At 39.7% G+C, this 20,312-nt stretch overlaps 1 protein-coding gene across 24 annotated transcripts in view; it reads left to right on the forward strand.

Annotated features, from left to right (window-relative positions):
* The window catches only part of MAGI1 (membrane associated guanylate kinase, WW and PDZ domain containing 1), a 653,852-nt gene that overhangs the window by 507,687 nt on the left and 125,853 nt on the right, over positions 1-20,312 (forward strand). For all 24 annotated transcript variants that reach the window (XM_027958195.3, XM_027958187.3, XM_027958189.3 and 21 more), the window contains one exon: positions 12,812-12,931. In XM_027958195.3, the coding sequence (XP_027813996.1) occupies positions 12,812-12,931 (120 nt within the window). The remainder of the gene's footprint in view (positions 1-12,811; positions 12,932-20,312) is intronic.

Here is a 20,312-nt window from a genome sequence, read left to right on the forward strand (position 1 = left end):
AAAACTGGTCACTCACTTCCTAATAATACCTTTGCTATCTCATACATTATTCTAATGAAATCATGCCTTTAGAAGTCAGTGTAGGTGATATCATATGAACTCAGGCTTATGTTCATTACTGTCTGCATTTTTCCTAGCAAATGTTTAGAAGCATTAATAATTTGTGTTTAATTTAAACTCTGAAAGATACTTCATTTGGCTTACCAGGCAGAGTGAAAAATAATAATTTATATGAGTCATCTATCTAGGAAGTGTAGTCTATAACATAAAACGACCCAGAGCTGTGACAAGAGAAGTACTGCATAATGTGAGACTGTAATTGCTCATTGAGAAATGAATTAAGCGAAAGAAGGGCAATAACAGTTCATCAGCTGGATCTATATCATTTTGCAGTTGTTCCCAGTCCATATTTTTTTGGAATGTGACTTAGAGTTGGAGAGGCAGTTGGCAAGAATTAGATAAGGTAATGTATGGTTCCAGGGTGGGGGAAGTCAAGGCGGTAATTCAGTTTTCTGGAAATCTGCTGATGTCATCATTTATGGGGAAAAGCATAAGTCGCTTATGAACAATAGCAGAGTCCCAGGAGTGAATTCAGCTGCCTGGGATCCCATCCTTATGTTCACGTGTTCATATTTCTCGGACTTGGCTCATAAGACACTTTTTGAATATTAGAGTTTTGAGTGCTAATATAGTCTTCTCAAGGTGAAGGGTGGTATTAAGGGAAATTTAAAAGGCAGAGAAGGACATGCTAAAAAATAGAAATACTCAGTTTTTATGCTTTTTGCTCAGTTTTAACACTTTGGAAACATAATCCTAGAAATTTTACTGTTCACATCATGTTTTCCTTTATTATAAAGGCCATACTCTGTTGTTGAAGTAAGGAAACACATAAACAGTACCATAACATGTATGTCTTTGGTATATGCTTAATGTACCAAATTGCTTTATCCTTTTAGCATCTCATATTGTGCGTCACACACTATTTCCTTTTGTCTTCTTTGACATGGCAGTTATACACTTGACAAGAACCAAAGTAAAATTTACACGGTGATGACTGCTACTCTGAATACTTGAGAAGGCTTTAAGAATTGTCATGCCTAGGTCAACTGAGAACCAGTGTATTAATTAAATCAATGCAAACTCTTTTTTTCTTATGTCCATCTTGACTTGCTCTTGTAACTGTTCTCTGTGGTGTTAGATATAAATTGCTTTCTCTCTTTATATCCAGGTTTATGGTATTTCTTTAGTAAGTCTATATTTACCCTTTGCATGGGAAGGAGTTAATTGTACGAAGAATAGCATGTAATATTAAATTATGGGACTTGAGGGCCTCACATTCAGACACACTGTATTCTAGCAAATAGGCATCTATCTATCCTTATAGCTACATGCTAGCGCTTAATGACGATGATCATTTAAAATTATGGTATTTACAGAACAAGTTGATTTTATGATTTCTTAACAAAATACCGCCCACAAAGGTGTGATTGGGAGTTGTGTGCTTTTGTGTGAGAGCTTTTGACAAATGAGAATTAAAAATAGAAAATTTTGTGTGATGTGAAACTTGTGGGAAAAGAATGCCACTCTTGGGATAATTAAATTAGGCATTATGTACAGAAAACCTGTGTTCCACAATAGCAATATAATGAAGAGGCAGTAGTTACTTTCTTTACTTTTAAAGGGAAATGGTTGGAAAAAGAGAAGGGGGAGCTGTGGTGGTGATGGTGATGATGCTTTTGTTGTTATAGTCGATGCTCATTGAATGCAGATTATGACCAGACCTAGCAGGTTATATGTATTGTCTTAATCCTCACATAAGTTTATGAGGCAGGTATTATTATTCCCATTTTGGAGATGAGGAAGCCATGGCCCCAAATGTTTAACTTGGTTTTGGTTACACAGTTTGTCAATATCAGAGCTGGAATTTGAACTCACCAAGTCTGATTTTAGATCTTGTAACAGTTTCTGTCTCTATATGGCTGTTCTGGGAGAATTCCAGACCCCTGCAGTTTTTAGGAAGATATAACATGGTCAATAATTTCTGATTTCTGATCTCACGCTTACACTTGATTCATATATTGGAAGGACTAATGAAAGCAGGTTACTGTTAAAGAAGAAATTTATGCCATGCACATGTTATCCACAGAAATGTTAACAACTCCTCTACTGAATAGTCATATCCTTGGAGACAGAGACTACCTTCTGTTTATCTCTGCATATCCGTAGTGTAGTATTATTTTTAACAGTGTTATTGATAGTGTTTACTCCATAGAAGTCAGCATTTTTATTATATTCCTAAAACTGTGAAACCAGCTATCTAATTTCAGGACATTCTTTTCACCCCTGAAAGAAACCATCTACCCATTGGCAGTCAATCTTGATTATTTTTTTTTTTAAACTAAAGAAAGAAAGCTGCCAGAGATTAGCAGCATTTAGCATTGGCTTGCAGTCACCTAATTTGTGAAAACTTGACATTCTCCATTAATTATAGCTTTTCACCAAAATAACCATTTTCTTTCACATGCTTTTGAAATTACCTGGTTGAAATCATTGGCGTTAGTTCACTCCATTTTATACAAACAATTGCTGTCATTAATTCAGAGAAAGTAGAATGTGTAAACTGTCATAATACTGAAAGTCTATCTGATCTAATCCCCTCTTATCGTAGACAGCCTTTAGTACTAAACTATGGCATTACTGATTTTCAGAATTCCTTTCTGAACAGAAAAATGCCTCAAGATATCCCCCCTAAAGTTGATTTTTGATAAGCATGTACGGAGTGTTGGAAATTCTTTTCGTTCATTGCCTGAATGCTGAATGTTTGCAATGAATCTGTGACAGCTTGAAAATTTTCCCTTTCCTGTTTTTAATGAATGCAGGATTTCCATGACTATGTTTGCCTCTCCCCCGCATCAAAGAGGAAGAATGGTTAATATGCATGTTCAAGTCATTGCTTGACTTTCCTATTCAGTGATCCTGGCCTGTATTACCTCATTATTCTGATTAAGAAGTAGTAAAACATGTTTCCTGGGAGCTCAGGTTTTGGATTAAGAAAGTCATAGGGGGTGGGGCAGAGCATTCTCCCCCAGGCTTAACTCCATCAGCACCCCTTCGTTTTGCTTGATGAGGACAGAGATGAAGAGCTATGAAAACTAAGCTGTCCCCCTCCTCACACTAGCTTGTTCCTGTACCCAGTGCTTTCTTCATATATAGGGGCTTTTGCTGCCCTGTGGAAATAAAGTCTCGGGTTCAGATCCTGGCTCTGCCACTTACCAGCTGTGTAATTCTTGGCAAGTCACCTCATCTCTGTTGGCCCATTTTGTCACCTGTGAAGTGGGGGCAATAATAATAACTATAGGGTTGTTTTTGTTTGACTAGTGGATTTAAAAGGACACAAGGACACAAGCAGGGGACTAGTTTTAAACATTATTAAAATTATTAAAAGTTGAGGTATAGTTGATTTACAATGTTTAGGTATACAGCAAAGTGATTTAGTTATACATATATATCTGTGAGTATGTATATGTGTGTATGTATTCTTTTTCAGATTCTTCTCTGTTATAGGTTATTGTAAGACATTGAATATAGTTATAGTTCCCTGTGCTATATAGTAGGTCCTTGTTGTTTATCTGCTTTACATATAGTAATATGTAAATGTTAATCTCAGATTCCTAATTTATCTCCCCCTCCTACCCCACTTCCCCTTTGGTAAGCATAAGTTTTTTTTCTATGTATGTCTCTGAATTAATTTACAAATAAATTTATTTGTATAATGTTTTTAGGTCCCACATGTGAGAGAGATCATGTGATATTTGCCTTTCTCTGTCTGATTTACTCCACTGGAGACTGTCTAGGTCCATCCTTGTTCCTGCAAATGGCATTACTTCACTCCTTTTTATGGCTGAGTAGTATTCCATTTTATGTGTATATACCACATTTTCTTTAGCCGTTCATCTGTTGATGGCCTGATTTTAAACATAAACATGTTCTCCTAGGAGAAAAGGCCTATTGGTCTTCTGTTCTCCATTCTGTGTTCCTGCCTCCTGTTCGCTTACAGCCCTGGTAATAACAAAAGCTTCAGTAAAAGCAAGTGCTTTTGATGCAGGAAGAAACACACACTAGCTATTCAAGGGGCCCTGCATTTGGGTGCCTAAAGCCATGATTAAGGTGCCATAGAAAAGTCCCTAGTGTTTTGAGTCTAATAGACTTGCAAGGCTTTGTGGTCATATTAGTAGATACATTGTTTCTAAATCTCTGTTTGGGGAGGAAGAGGGTTTATCCCCTTGTGGCTGGTCAGGCTCCCTAGAAAACAGGCATGTACTCACAGAAAAATGTTTGTTATGGCACATGCTACAAGATTTGTATTTCTGGGTTGGTGACAAGAGGACATGAGCATTCAAGAATTGGAGCCAAAGAGTTAGGACTTATCCCTACAGGGTAAAAACATAAAGATCGCTTAGTTGTAGGACATACCTTCCTTCCATTTTTTAAAGACATAAAGATCACTTAATTGTAGGACATACCTTCCTTCCGTTTTTAAAAAACATAAAGATCGCTTAGTTGTAGGACATACCTTCCTTTCATTTGTATGTTGAAATGAAATAGGTGGGGTTGACATGGTAAATAGCCAGATGATCTCCTAGCCGGGGTAACGAAGGTTACATTAACTGAGGGCCAGAAATGACGCAGGTTTGACTGTGAGAATATCTAGCAGGAAAACAAAATAATATGCTATGTATTTAAATGATATGCAGAGAGGTTTTTCTCCTTGAACATATCTCCAAGAGTGTTGATGAAACTCACCTCTGAGTTTCCAGGCTAGCCAAATCCAGGTCAGCTGCTCATCACCTACCTGTTAGTTTCAGGTACTCTGTCCCCGCTGGGCGCCGTGATGGGAGCGGCACATACCTGTTTCCCTTTGAACTTGCACAAAGCCCAGAGGTGGAGGTGTTTTTAGTACTTAAAAATTGTAATTTTATATGTTGATGGTTTTTTTTTTTTTTCCACCCTCAATGTAGGTGAGGAAACTGAGACTTAGGTGGAGCAACCTAAATTCTTTAGAGAGTAAGGTGAATGGAGTAGGACTCTGAAATGACCGTTTTCCGCCTTAAAAACTAGAGGCTCTAACGTCTGTCCTGGGTTTTCCTGGTTGGTAGAGACCTAGTCCTAGTGGTTCCCAACATGACTTTAGTGATGAAGTGAGGTGATTTTAAGCAGTGTTCTTGATGCTCCTTGAAGATCTGATCTAATACTGAGCATATGACTCTCTGTAATTAAAAATAAAATGCTTGTAATTGTGTTAAGGAGAAAGTCTCAGTTTGGTGCTAATAAGTCTCTAATGTTTGTTAATCTCCCTTTGTCATGAGAGAATGTGGACTTCAGGCTCAGAGCCTTGGGCTCTAGGTAAAATGAACCAATTTTATTTTTGTTGTATTTATTTTTAGTTGTTGTTTATGACAGGCTGGAACTGATTGTTCATTGTTGGTAATGCTAAGTGTTTCCTTTCTGAAGTTTTGTAACAGTAAAATCTGCTCTTTGTCGTGTGCAGTTCTGTAGGCTTTGACAAGTACATTGTCCTTCACCTTCCACCGCAATCAGGATACAGACCTGTTCTGCCTCCTCAAGCCCTCTCCACTCCTCCCATTCCCTGGTGCTGCCCCCTTGCAGTCAACGTCAACCATACACCTGGCAACAGCTGGTTTATTCTCTATCTCTATTGTAGTTTTGCCTTTAATGGACTATCACTGATATGGAATATGCAGTATCTAGCCTTTTGAGTCTGGCTTTTTCTTCTTACACTTATTGGAATGTATTTGGGATTAATCCATGTTGTTGTGTACATTTAAACTGTTGTTGAGTTCATTGTAAGGACTTAACACTGTGTATCCAGTTGTCAATTGAGGCACGTTCAGGTTGTCTGTCTGTTTTGGGCTGATTATATGTAGAGCTGCTTTAGACATTTGTATATAGGTTTTTGTGTAAATGAATTTTCATTTATTGAGGGTAAATATTTAGGAGTGTGATTTGGGGGTCCTGTGTAGATTTATGTTTAACTTTTTAACAAGCTGCCAAACTCTTTTTCAAGTGGCTGTACCATTTTGCATCCTTACCAACAATGTATGAAGAAGTTCCGGTTGCTCCTTGTTTTCACTAGCATCTGGTACTGTAAGATTTTTTTTTAAGCCCATTCTAATAGGTGTATAGCAGTTAAGCATTTCTTTTGATCTCAAGATATGGCAAAAACCGTGTGCGTGCATGCCAAGTCACTTCAGTCGTTTTCAACTCTTAGTGACCCCAGGGACTGTAGCCTGCAAGGTTCCTCTGTCCATGGGATTCTCCAGGCAAGAATACTGGAGTGGGTAGCCATGCCCTCCCTGAGGGGATCTTTCTGACCTAGGGACTGAGCCTGTGGCTCGTGCATTGCAGGCAGACTTTTTCCACTGAGCCACAGGGGAAAAATTGTGTGAGTGGTAGGTAGGTAACTGAGTGAATTTTGGGAAAAAACATGTTCTACTCTGCTTTATGTCTGGCAACTAAAGAATAAAGACTGTGAGGCTATCTTGGATATCTAATGAATTTCAAGCAACGTAAACACTTGTTTCCTTAACCTGTAAGCAGATGGAGTGACTATGATTTTTGAAAGTCTTGTTACATTTGGATAAGCAAAACCCAGATGAAGTTAACATCAGATGATCCCATTGAGTATTAACAATTTACTCTTAGTAATGATCCTTATACTAGCAGTCTGGCCTTGAGGCCAGTTGGAGTGATGACTTGCCTTGAAACTTAATGGTATTGGGAACACTTAGCAGTAGGAAATAGCATATTAGTGTTTCATTTCTAAAATTATTTTCCTGCTTGAACTGGATATTTCAAGAGGAATTCTAGAAATAAGGAGAGAATGCAGATGAGCTCCAAACTTGGTTTTGTTTCTGTAGCCATTTGTTGTTGTTCAGTCACTCAGTCGTGTGAGATTCTGTGACCCCCATGGACTGCAGCACACCAGGCTTCCCTGTCCTTCACTGTCTCTCAGTTTGCTTAAACTCGCATCCATTGATTCGGTGATGCTATCCAACCATCTCATTCTCTGTAGCCATAGTTTGTGGAGTTTGATGATAAGGAAGGTAGTTTTTTGATTTCCTCATCAAGATTCCCTCGTGCTGGGTACCCTGAAAGTTTATGAACCATACAATGTGCCCAAGAAGCAAGCAGCCACTCAAGCTTTGGAGGCAAACTTTTGTGGGTATTGCTAATTCATACTGAGACAGTCAGCGGGGCATAGTTCAAATTCATTTATCTCGTGCATGAAAGGCTGATAGTATTCACTTCTCTGGTGCAAATCTTGTTAAATTTTTAACACTTAAAAAAAACTCTGTGTAAGTGATGAATGGTTTGAGATTTAAAAACCAAAATCAGGCAGAAAAATATTGCCACCTTCTCCTAACTTTAGGTCGCAAAGTGTCAGATACGACTGAGCGACTGAACATCCAAGTATTGAGGACCTTGTTGCTAGCTTTCCATGAAGTGGGGAACTTTGGGACGTATCGGGTGTTGATTCAGTTGGAGCCTCTGGTCTTTGGCATGTTCTTGCAAGGATTAAGCTAATATTGAAGTTGTTTGAGTAAGATGCCTAAGAATCAGGACTTCCAGGATTATTTTATTATTTTAATTATTTTATTTGATTTATAAAATACCAAAACAACTAACGACAAGCACCGTGGTACAATTCAGAGGGATGTAAAGAAACAATTTTTTTTTTCTCCTCCCATTTCTGCACCCACCCTCTTCTGGTTACCACTGTTAAGGATTTATTCCATCCATTTAACTATTTATTAACTCAGAAAACATGTAGCACCCAAAGGGCTTTCTTTTCTCTTTTTCAGTAAGATGCAGTGGTTATTTTTGTACTTTATGTTACTTAACTGTATGTTATAGATATTCTTTCTCATAACTGCTTGGGCATCTAACTAGTATTTCTTTACAGAGCAAAAAAAAAGGAAAAAAAAATCCTAAGGGCAAATCTACCGTATTTCATTTACTCATTCCTATATTCACAGGAACTCACTTTTTGTGTATGTGTGTATTTTGGAGGATTGCTTTTGTTTTGATCTTGTTGCTTTCGATTTTTGTTTTGGCTGCCAAAAGTGATGGCACGAATATCTAAGAAGACTTTTTTCCCAAGATACCATATCCAAAAGAAACCAAACAGAATTTTTAGTACAAAACATAGCTTGACTGTCATTTTTCAGAGCAGATAAGAGGTTTTTAAAGGATGCGTTTCCTGTTGGAGTACAAGATTCTGCAGTTTGATTGTTGCTGTTCAGTCAGTAAGTCATGTCTGACTCTTTGTGACCCTGTGGACTGTTGTTTGCCAGGCTCCCGTGTCCATGGCGTTTCCCAGACAAGAATACTGGAGTGGGTTGCCATTTCCTTCTCGAGCAATTTGATTTGTTTCTTATTTTTATTTCAGAAGCTGAAAGTGCTTTGGGGGCATGGTAGTGAACATAATACTGGAATTGACCTCCTGGTTTAGAAATGCACTGGCCAAGCCAGTTGCTGCTAGCCATGTGTGCCTTTTTAAATCTAAATAAAGTAATTAACATTAGATAAAATTGCAGTTCAGTTCCTCTGTCGCGTTAGCCACATACCAATAGCTACATGTGTACACATGTTGAACTTCAGTGCTGTGCACCTGAAATGTATTTAATAAAAATAATAATAACCAGATGTGGCTCGTGGCTACCATCTTAGACTCACATCTACATCTGTGAAACATCTCCCATAAGGCAGAAAGTTCTTTTGGACAACGATGATTTCAAATGACTAAAGTCAGATTGCCTACTTTCAAATCATAGCTCTGCCCAACTGAGTTGTATGTGACCTTGGGAAGGTTACTTTGCTTCTCTGGGTATCAGCTTCCTCATCAATAAAGTGAGCATAATAGCAATCCTTCTGTGTTTCTGAGAAACGTTAGCTATAGCACTATTGATTAACTGTTGAACACTTTACCTAAGATATAGGTAAGCATCAAATAAGTGGAAGCTGTTCTTTTTTTCCTAGTGTTTGATTATCTCTTTTTTCTTTTGGAAGGCCAGGAGGTGAGCTCTGTGTGTTTGTTCGAACATAGTAGCTGCAAGATATTGTTGCTCTGATTTCTAGCTGGACCAACAAAAGACGGTGTAGTAAGCTGTAAGCAACCTCCGTTTGTCAGCCTGGGGATTTTTTTTTTTTTTTTTTAAATACGTTGTCCCTGAGAAACACTGTAGAATTTGTTTTACTTCTCTTCTGCCAGGAAGTAACCCTTCTGGCTTTGTTAGAAGTGTGGTTTGTAATAATTGTACCCACCCCAGATGGCTCCTGAAAAACCTTTGAAATGCCATCTGCCAGGCGTGTGTCCAGCAGGCAGCCTGTCATTCTGCTGAAAGAAAAGAGAGGGCGGGGTCCCCTCCCAGGCCCTTTCTCTCTAGCATCTCTGAATGGGAGCCTGGTCATGTGGACCAGGCCCAGGGCCGGTTGCTCAGAGGATAACTCCAGTAAGCTCCTGCTGGCCTGCAGAGAGGAAAGGTTTTGTCTGGGTAGTAAACCCTGAAGGTTTTCTGGGTAGAGATGAATCCTTCCCCACCCGCTTCCCCCGCTTCTTAAAGACCATTCTAAGTGTATTTATTTCCAAGGGAAAATGGTGTCTGCATGTTTTCATTTTTCCTCTAAAATGTACCATTTTCCCCCAAGTTCTTGATTATTTTCAATCCTTTCAGGAAATTAAGTCCCAGAGGTTAGTGTTGTCTCAACAGTTACTCTGACAAATTGGTTCAGAAAACATGACTGGAAGAAATGTCAACGATAAGATGATTATAAGAAGGGGAGAAAAACCAAAATATTGTCTGGTGTGGAAGACTTTTAGAAAACAAACAAACAAATCTTCTGTTTGGTCTTACTTATTTATCCGCATTTGGGGGTGCTGGGAAGGGAGGGATGGATTTAGTTAATAGAATTTTGGTATGGAGACTTGAGTGTGAGAGTTGCCATATAAAACATATTTAGGACAGATTCTTTCACAGCAAGTTTCAAAGAGATTCTGTTCTTGCCCTGCACTGGAATTTCCCAGTATGATGCAGACTGTTCGTGTTTTCCAAATAGCCAGCTGAACAGCTTTTGCACTTGGCTCTGAGATATCACACCCTCCTCCTCTGCCCCTGCTTTGTTGACAGCTGCCTCTTCATCTCCTCTGCGGATCTTTTCCTCTGCTCAGTTTCCAAAAATTGTTAAGTTTTTGTGTTTAAGCCAGACTTCTTGACTGCTTTTTCTATACTGTCTCTCCCCCTAGATTCTTTCTCTTGCCTTCAAATGCCAGTGGTTTAGTGATAACTCTCAAATTTAGGGCCCAACCACCCCGTCTTATTTTTAGATTTACATATTCAGCTGTCCAGAGCTCTCTACACCCAAGGTGTCTGATAGGCATCTCAAGCTTTCACATATTCAGAAGTGAACTCTTGGTTTTTTTTCCCTTATACACCATTCCCCCATCTTCTTGATATCTGTAAGTAGCACATCCTGTTTGCCCAGGTCATATTCTTCTGTTTTTCTTACACACTGCATCAGAGGTTTCTGTCTTTAAAATCTAAACCTAGCATAGCCTGATGAGTTGATGTACTTTGAACACATCTATCCTATGTACTCTCTTACAGCTGTTTAAAGTGTTCACAATTCATAATAGAAATCTCATTGCTTCTTATCATTTCTGTCCTATTGTTCTTGTCTACGCCTTGATTTTTTTCTCAACTAGACACTGAAAAGAGTGAAAGTGTTAGTCTCTCAGTCATGTCTGACTCTTTGCAACCCCATGGACTATAGCTCACCAAGCTTCTCGTTCATGGCAAGTTTTCTAGGCAAGAATACTGGAGTGTATTGCCATTCCCTTCTTCAGGGGATCTTTCCCAACCAGGGATCACAGCAGGGTCTTCTGCATTGCATGCAGATTCTTTACCATCTGAGCCACCAGGGAAGCTTGATTATGTATATAATTTGAACTATAATACCAACTCATTTCATTCTATAATAACATAAACTATGTATCTGGTAGCAGGTACTGAGCTAGGCCTTTTAAAAGCCTTGTCTTACTCAATACACACAACAAACGTATAGGTAGTTTATTGTCCTTATTTCACAGATTAGGAAACTGAGAAACAGCAGAAGCTCCAGGAACCAGACAGACATGAATTCATCATTCCCTTTCTATGTGTACCGCCTCAGCAGCAGTATATGGTACTCTTTATGCTTCTGGAGTACCCACTGTATGCCTGACACCCGAGACGTAAATTTAAGCATTGTAAAGTACCTCAAGGGTGTCATAGTCTGCCAAGGAAGCAAGAAATGGAAACAACTTAGGAAACACTTTAAGAATAGACTTTTGGACACTACACAAGCAGGCTTTTATACCAGAAAGTCCTGGTGTGCTGAGCATGACAAGCAAACATTTGTAACATAATTGGTACTATGGATAATGTGCAGCTCTTTGTAACACTCAGATTTCAGATATTAGAAAAATTGGACTTGTTTCAAAATGTTCTGTTTGAGTAAAATATGGAAGAACTGTTGAGTTTTTGATGTAAGAGGTATCTGGATATCCATTGTAGATGCATGGAAATTCACATGGGTGGGCAGTCAGAGACTGTGCCCTGCCATGAACCCTGGAGACAACATACAGTTGGTTATTTAATTGCTTTTTAGGGAGAATTAGAATTAGGACTAGGGGGGAAAGTCTTGCTTATTGTATTTTTAAAAAATGACTTAAAAGCACTGTGGGTAATTGTGTCTTACAGAGTGAACGCATGCTGGTTGCATACCCTACCTAACTTGAATGTTGGAGCAGAAATCATGAATGTTGCTTTTTTAATTTTTGTTTAATCTCCCCTACCATTTAATATAGATTCCTAGTATGTACTGCAAAATTGCTTATGGTTTATTTGCTTTTTTTAGTTAGAGTGTAAACCACACTCCTTCCACACTTTTGATTGAGGTTGACTGGGCTAAAATGATAGGTCTTTCACCCAGCACCTCAGATGGGTGACTTAAATATTCTAGAGGGTCTGTGTTATTTCATAAGAAGAATTGTTGTATTTATGAGTCTTTGATTGCATGATGAGATTAATTCAGGGGGAGAATTTTCTATCAAATGCAGTGTCCTTTTTCTCCTGTCAGAACTTACGGGTGGCCTCTTTTTGCCAAACATATTAATTACATGGAGACACAGCAACATTTTGATCCCTGGGAGGTATCCAGCCACAGATCTTGGGCAATTGAATTTCTCTAGTGATGTGTTTATGCAGCGGGTGTCATTTTCTTCAAAGGGCTTATTACATTGGAAGTTGCCGGATATATTGAGGAACACAAGAATTTCGAGGCCTGTGATAAAAATATAAACCCCTTAGGCTCTGAGCTTAAGGTGGATAATGTTTTTAGAATTTACTGGAGCCCTAAAAGCTGCTGATTGTGAATGTTGTCTGTGTAAAATACAGTTCACCCTTTTCATTCAGTGCATTCATCATTTTTTTTCAGTGATAAAAATCTCCCTGGGCTGCCTTGCTGTGATTGGCTTTGTCTTTCTGGTATTTGAGGGGCCCGGGCACGAGAGGATGGAAGTCAGGATGCTTTTCTGCTAGAAAGACATTACCTTTGCCAGCTCCCTGTCTCAGTAGGTGGGTCTGTCAGCTTAGGTACTTACTGAACTGGTTATTTTAATTACACCTGGATGGGACGCTTCCTCTTTCAGTGGACTGATGTTTCCTTGTGCCTTTTGTCTTGTCTGCCACAGGCACAACCCGGTCTCCCAGAGAAGGAGAGGTGCCTGGCGTGGACTATAACTTTCTGACTGTGAAGGAGTTCTTGGACCTCGAGCAGAGTGGGACTCTTCTAGAAGTCGGCACCTATGAAGGTGAGCTGGTCTGTATGGCAGCAGTGAGTGTGTCTCTCTGCTGGGCACCACAGAGGATCCTGGGCCATTGAGGCAGAGATGTTCTGTGGACTAGTGAAGTCTAAACATCTGTAGGAGATGGCAGTTCACCTTAATGGGATTAATAATAATAAAATATACGGAATAAGGCTTTGTGGAGCTCTTCAAAAATAATTTGGATTTTTTTTTTTTTCCTCCAGGATTTTTCTCCTTTAATTTGTTAATTTAAATCCAGGCACGTGTGAGTGTGGGCGTGTGTGTGTGTGTGTGTGTGTGTGTGTGTGTGTGTTTAATATGGGTATGTACGGTAGTAGAAAGAAGAGGAAGAAGACTCATAGCATAAAATGTGACCTTATAGGTGGTGGTGTTTTAGTCTCAAAAGGACTGGAATGTCATTTGTACCACCAATTGATGTTTAATGTATTTTTGAGTAGGTGATACATTTTCATGGAATATTTCAAAGCAGAATATTTCAGAAGTATTCAGTAAGTAAGCTCTTTCCTAGATCTATCTTCCACCTGCCTAATTTCCATTTCTCTTTTCCCCAGATATTAAAACTGGTGTTATTCATTTCTGATTACTCTTCTGAAGTTTTTTTTTTTTTAATGTAAATACAAACACGTATATGCAAGTGTACACATACATGTATTCGTTTCATACATGTGTTCTCATATCTTCCCTTATAGAAGGTATATATGCTATTTGGCATCTTACTGTTTTATATCATGAAACTATGTCTTCTAAGTCTTTGAGGTTCAGTACTCGAGTGCTTTTTGTTTTCTTTTCTAAGTGACTGAATACGTGGACCATAATTTATTTAACTAGGTCTTTTTGAATAAACATTTTTTTAAATATTTCAAAACATGACTGTGTTGAATAATATGAGTATAAATCATTTCACATAGGTGAAAGTAAATCTGTAGGATGAGATCAAAGCCTAATGTGGGGAGAAAATTAAACTTACATCTTCTGAAGACAGTATTACAGCTTGATTGCTTTGTTGAGTGTCATTATTTGAGACAGAAGGGCGTACTATGATACTGTTAATAACTGGATCAAGTTATTAAGTTTTGTGTACTTTTGAGAAACTCTCAAAATCTGGATTTATGGGACAAACACAGTGGCATTTTCCCGATGAGACTTAAAAACAAAGGATGAATACAAAATAGACTTATTTTATTAGGGGCATTGTAACTTTGACGTGATAATCGCCCGTTTCAGGGGCATTTTTTGCAGTGGGTACAGGGAAGAATACTAACTTTGTGCCTACTGTTCATGTCCAAATTTTGAATATACATTTAACATTAGGTAGATATTCATGAGATTCCTGATTGTGAATACAAGAAGATTTGCTTTGAGTATTGCTGGTTATCCATTGTTGTGAAAGTCGTTCAGTCATGTCCAACTCTTTGCAACTCCATGGACTGTAACCTGCCAGGCTCCTCTGTCCATGGAATTTTCCAGGTCAGAATACTGGAGTGGGTAGCCATTCCCTTCTCCAGGGGGTCTTCCCACCTCATGGATCGAACCCAGCTCTCCTGCGTTGCAGGCAGATTCTTTATTGTCTGAGCCAGTATTGCTGGTTATCCATTGTTGTAGTTTCCTTGAAGTACTGGGATTTGACTTGGGGTTGGTGGGCTGGGAGATCTGAGAGTGCCCCAAGGAAGAATGATTTATTAAGACTGGTACATATATACAATAGAATATTACTCAGCAATAAAAAGAAATGCATTTGAGTCAGTTCTAATGAAATGGATGAAGAGTGAAGTAATGAGATGGATGAAGAGTAAAGTAAGAGTGAAGTCAGAAAGAGTGAGACAAATATTGTATGTTAATACATATATATGGAATCTAGACAGATGATACCTCTGATCCTATTTGCAGGGTAGCAAAGGAGACGCAGACGTAAAGGACAGACTTTTGGACAAAATGAGGGAAGGAGAGGGTGGAATGATTTGAGAAAGTAGCATTGAAACATATACATTATCATATGGAAAACAGGTAGCCAGTGGTTTGACACAGGGAACCCAAAGCTGGTGCTCTGTGACAACCTAGAGGGGTGGGATGGGAAGGGAGATGGGAAGGAGGTTTTAAGAGGGAGGGGACCTATGTACACCTATGGCTGCTTCATGTTGATCTATTGCAGAAGCCATCACAATATTGTAAAGTATTTATCCTGCAATAAAAAAGAATGGACCTAGTTGTGAGGTTAGAAAAGGGTTGGGGGCTCAGTGGATATGCCAAGAGCTTCTTCAGTGTGCTGTTTTGTAAATGTGAATATGGTTATAAATTCACGTGGCTGAGAAGAGAGCAAGTGTGGATCCTCTTTGCTGTAAGAAAGTGAGTTGTCCTGTCTGAAATCACTTATTATGACCATCAGAGGAGCTTTGATCCGGAATATAAAAAATATTCATTTGCATGTTTGGAGAGGGTAAGGGTGGGAGTGGCTGTGCAAAGCCAAAGAGTACTTTGTTGAAAAGGAAAAGCAGGTGGTTAGGCAACAGCATATATGGGACAAAAAAGAAAATCAGCTTATTTTATTGAGGTGTTTATGTTACAAGTGGAATATAGGTGGAGTCACTTTTTTCCCTATTAATTTTATCACTTTGACAGAGGTAGCTATTACCCCAGCTTTTTAGATGAGGATGCTTAGACCAGGTAGCACTTAGCGACTTTCTTAAGGTTGTGCAGCTGGTTCCAGAAGGCGAGAGCCAGGAAACAGACCCAGCTGTTGGATTTTTAGATCCCATGCTCTTTCCTGGAAATGCCAAGATGATACTGATGTAACTAAAAAGTTGTGATAATAGACCATTAGGACTTCCACCCAACTTCTTGCTGGGTAGCAACAGGAAAAAGTTTTTCAGAAAATGTCTAGTCATCCTTTTTCTGTGACTGTCATTCAGTTTTATAGAGTTGAAATTCTCATGCTGCATATGGGCCCAGTGTCTTTTAGCCATTTACCTGTGTTCTTCAGCCTTTTGACCTTTTGGCTGTATGATTTCCCTGCTGTACGAGATGACTCCTAATTTTTTGGTAGCAATTGGAGTGTATTGTATTGACTTTCATAAGGTGAAAGCAAAATGGAATTTTTATGATATGCCAGTTAGTGTTATAGGAATAGGGCTGGAGAGATCTTTGTGAGCCCCTTTGGGCCCCCTTAATGGTGTGTCTCAATTGGACACTAACAACCCTGCAGGCTGGGCTGTGGCCCTGCCAGAGTTTAAGTCTCAGCCCCTTTGCTGCTGAGCTGTGTGCCCTCCGGCAAGTTACTTAATGCTCCATGTCTCCATTTTCCCTTCGGTAAAATGAGGATAATAATAGTGCTTTCTCATAGGTAGGATTAAATGAGACAATAATTGGAAAGGGCTGAGGACCGCGTCTGACACCCGTAAGCTCCCTGTCAGCGTTAGCTCTTACATTTACACACACGACTGGCCCCAAATTGCCACCCTGTTGGATGGATTCTCTTCTCCTTCCTCTAGTCAGTAAACAAGTGGATTTACCAGTAAAATATCTTTATTTACTTCCCTAGGTACTCACTGTCTATTTCCCTTGCTCACATTTGTTTCCTCTTGTCCTGACCTGGCTCCAAAGAGTTTCCTCAATATCGCAACGCAAATCACTCTTCAAAGCAAGACTTTTAAACAGCTTGAAGTAAAAGTAATGAATTTACATGATGGAATTATTTCTAGAGTAAAGAACTTAAACATCTTTTAAGTCTAAGTTGATTCTCCTCCTCTTCACAGGAAACCTCTGTTAAAGGGTCTAGTGCAAAGATTCAGAAAACGTAGACATAAACGGCATAAACCTAAGTATTGTTGTCTGTCAACTTAATACATCCTGGAGATCTTTCCAGTTACCCCATACAGATCCACCTCATTCTTTATAAATGCTGCAAAATATCCCACTGTATGAATTTATATAGTTTATTTAACTAACCCCCTGCAGGCGGACGTCTAAGATGCCTCCTCCCCACCGCTTTTTTAATGTTTTGTAAACAATACTGCTGCAAACACCTCTGTACAAATGTCTCACTGTACTGTTTTGAATGGATGTATAGAGGAAATTCCTGGCAGTGCAGTTTTAATGGCAGCCCTTCCATGCCTACATGGTTCATTCATGTCAACATTTTCCATGGCTTAGGGTGTGATGATGGGGCAGAAGATCAAAGTAGCTCTGCCTTTGAAGGTGCTTATGCTTCATAGTGATTTATTTCTGACAGTGTTTGTCTAGTATATACGTGATGAGTGCCTTATGTGTAACAACTCACTTAATTATCCAGTAATCCTATGAGCTGAGTACAGTTTGTCGCCATTTTACAGAAGAAGAGTATGAGGCCCAGAGAAGCCCACTGTCTTTGTTTTTAACTCCACATGGTGAGCCCAACATAAAGCTGGCATTCAGACCCAGGCTTACCTGGCTCTAGGGTCTCCGCTCTACAGCTCCTCAATCTTGGGAGGCAAAATGATTTAAACAGCTTCTAGAGCAATGACGAGTGCTCAGAGAAGAGAACTACAAGAGTGCTCCACTGACTGTAACATTAGGGTCAGTCCCCTTGAAGAAATGGACTTTCATCTGCAGCTCGTCAGAGGATCTCAGGGGTTCAGGTGTGTCAGCACCGACCCTAAAGCCTGAATCCCGAGAAAGCAAATGCAGCGTGAACTACGAGAAGGTCGGAACGCTGGTGCTAGAGACGGAGGAGCAGGGAATCATTTCTTGCTTCCTGAACAACCAATGCCATCCAACAGGACTTTCTTCAGTGATGAAAATGTTCAATATTCCGAGCTGTCCAACACAACAGTCACGGACCATGTGTGATTTTTGTGACTGAGAAGCTGCATTTTAAAATTAATTTCGTTTAAACTGATTTAGCCTTAAAGAGTCCCATGTGTCTGATGACTGCCATATTTTCTAGGGCAGTTCTAGAATGAAAGCTTCTGCAAGGATGGTTGAGGACCCACTCAAGAAGATCTTGCTCTTCTCAGTCATCCGACTTCAGAGAGCTAAGCTCATCTTTAAGAGCTAATCTCCTTTTGGAAAACATAGTTTTGAATCCTCCCAAAGAGGATGTCACTACAGAGGAGAGGTAATCTTCTTTATGTACATTCCGTGACATATATAGGGCAGACAAGTAGAGTGAACCAATAAAACCTCAAGGCCTGATAACCTTCTGAATATTCTTTCAGGTCCGGTATTTGTTTGGGGTTTAGAATTTCAGGGTTGTAAAAGTTTAAACTGAAAGGCAGTAGAGCTCATCTCTTCAGAAAACAAAACCGAGGTCCAGAAAGAGAATGTCTAAGACACTAAAGGGAACTGGGGAATTGGGGACCAAATCTGGCCAAATGCCTTTCTCTAAGGTCATGTCCCAGGCAGGACTGAAATGCTCATCTTGCCCGAGTCTGTGGCTTGGAAATGGATACTCTTCCTGTAGACTCTCTTACTAGTTTGTGCATTCATTCATTTCACCATTAATGATAAAATGTTTAGCAAAACCAGACATGGTTGTTGTCCTTAGAGGTCTAACAGTAGTCTGTAGCTACTAGTAGACTGTAGCCTGCCAGGCACCTCTGTCCATGGGCTTTTTCAGGCAAGAATACTGGAGTGGGTTGCCATTCCCTTCTCCAGGGGATCTTCCCAACCCAGGGATCGAACCTAGATCTCCCACAGGCAGATTCTTTACCATCTGAGCCACCATTTTTAAGGGAGTGTCACATTATTATATCAACAGTATGAAATGTTTATGTGGACTTGCTAATGTATTAGTTATTGGAAGAAGAGGTAAAAGATTCAGGTGATGATATTCTGCCTAGGATGACTCCTGCTTCTGTCTTAGAAAACTGGAAAGATGCTGGTACACTGGAAAAAGCCAGGAGTGGTGTGTGTGTTGGTGGTGAGGGAGAGGGTTGTCAGGAGCTCCATGATGGAATTTTCCACCCCCAACAGCTGTAATGCTGGCATATTATGTGTATCCTCCAACAGAGTGGATGCCCTTCATGACTGTTTAGGGAACCTAAGTATTGCCCCTCACAAAGGCATACGAGTTATGAGTAGAGTTCATAATTGGTCTCAGCTCTGCAGTTTGAGCCAGCTCCTCATTCTGTCACTGGTTGCAGTCAACATCAAGGCAAGACACAGAAGACAAGACTAAGCGTGTCCTCCTTGGCCCAGCTTCCTAACTGTGACACTGAGCTCATTTATTGGATAGCATTCTTGAAATAAATCAGAAGCACCATCTCCTTTTTGCCTTGATTTTTTTTTTTTCCCCCTCCTGTTGACATTTTTGCTCAATAAGACAGGTTGCTGCCTCAGCCAGCCCTTGGGACTTCTCTGGGAGAGAGTTTGTAAGGGCGGAACTATTCATTGGGGGTGGTTCCAAACATGCCTGTTTTACAAATGCCTCTGGGTAGAAGAGGCTGATTATACACTTTGAGCTTGCAAAGGTTTTCCCTCAGCATGGAAGCGTGGTCTCAATGTGACATTTCCAATTGGAGTTATGGGTTGCATATCTCTTCGTGTTAATTAGGAAGGGAGTGTGTGTGTCAGCCTTCAATAATGGTACTGTTCTGCTTCTTAGAAGGTCTGCAAAAGAGGCAGCTGCCAAGGGTCTACTTTGGGGGGACATAGTAATAAAGGTGGGGTGAAGAGAGTTCTTGTTTGTCATTGAGGAAGACGAGACCGTCTGGAGTCCTGTTCTTTGGCAGGCCTCAGCAGCCGTCTGTTGTGATAAGCTCTGTTGGCAAACCCCACTGTGGAGTGTTCTCTGTTGATAATGAAAGAACCAAAGGAAATCTGTGCGACAATTGTATATTCCTCTGCCTTTGAAGACAAGGAGGCCAAGCCCAGGGACGTTTTGGTTAATTTTCTGCTCAGAGATCCCCAACCATTCCTGGAGTCGAGAGCATAGACGGTGGAGACAGATCCATGTTTAAATGCCAGCTGTCATTAAGCATTGTGTGAATGTCAGTTTCTTCGTCTGAAAATGGGAATATTAATTTTTTTTCCTGTAGAATTGTTAATGATTAGAATAAGAGAATGTGTAGGTAGCAACATATGGAAGATGCACAATAAAGGAAACTTTTTGTTAACGTTCTTTAAATATGTGCTTTGATAACAATACTAAATTTTATACCATAGAGCTGCTCAGAGTATCAGAACAACTGATGTTGGGGTTTATTACATGCTCATATTGTGCCAAGCACAGGACTGAGTGCTTTATGTATGTGATCTAATTTAATCTGCACAAAAACTCTGTTTCATGGGTACTAGTCTTTCTACATGAGAACCGAGGCTGGAAAGAAAGAAGTCCCTTACCTTGCTCAGGGTCACAACACTGTTAACTTACTTTGCCCTTTCTGGTCTTAAA

This window comes from Ovis aries, chromosome 19, assembly GCF_016772045.2.
Source record: "Ovis aries strain OAR_USU_Benz2616 breed Rambouillet chromosome 19, ARS-UI_Ramb_v3.0, whole genome shotgun sequence".
NCBI classification, from domain to species: domain Eukaryota; kingdom Metazoa; phylum Chordata; class Mammalia; order Artiodactyla; family Bovidae; genus Ovis; species Ovis aries.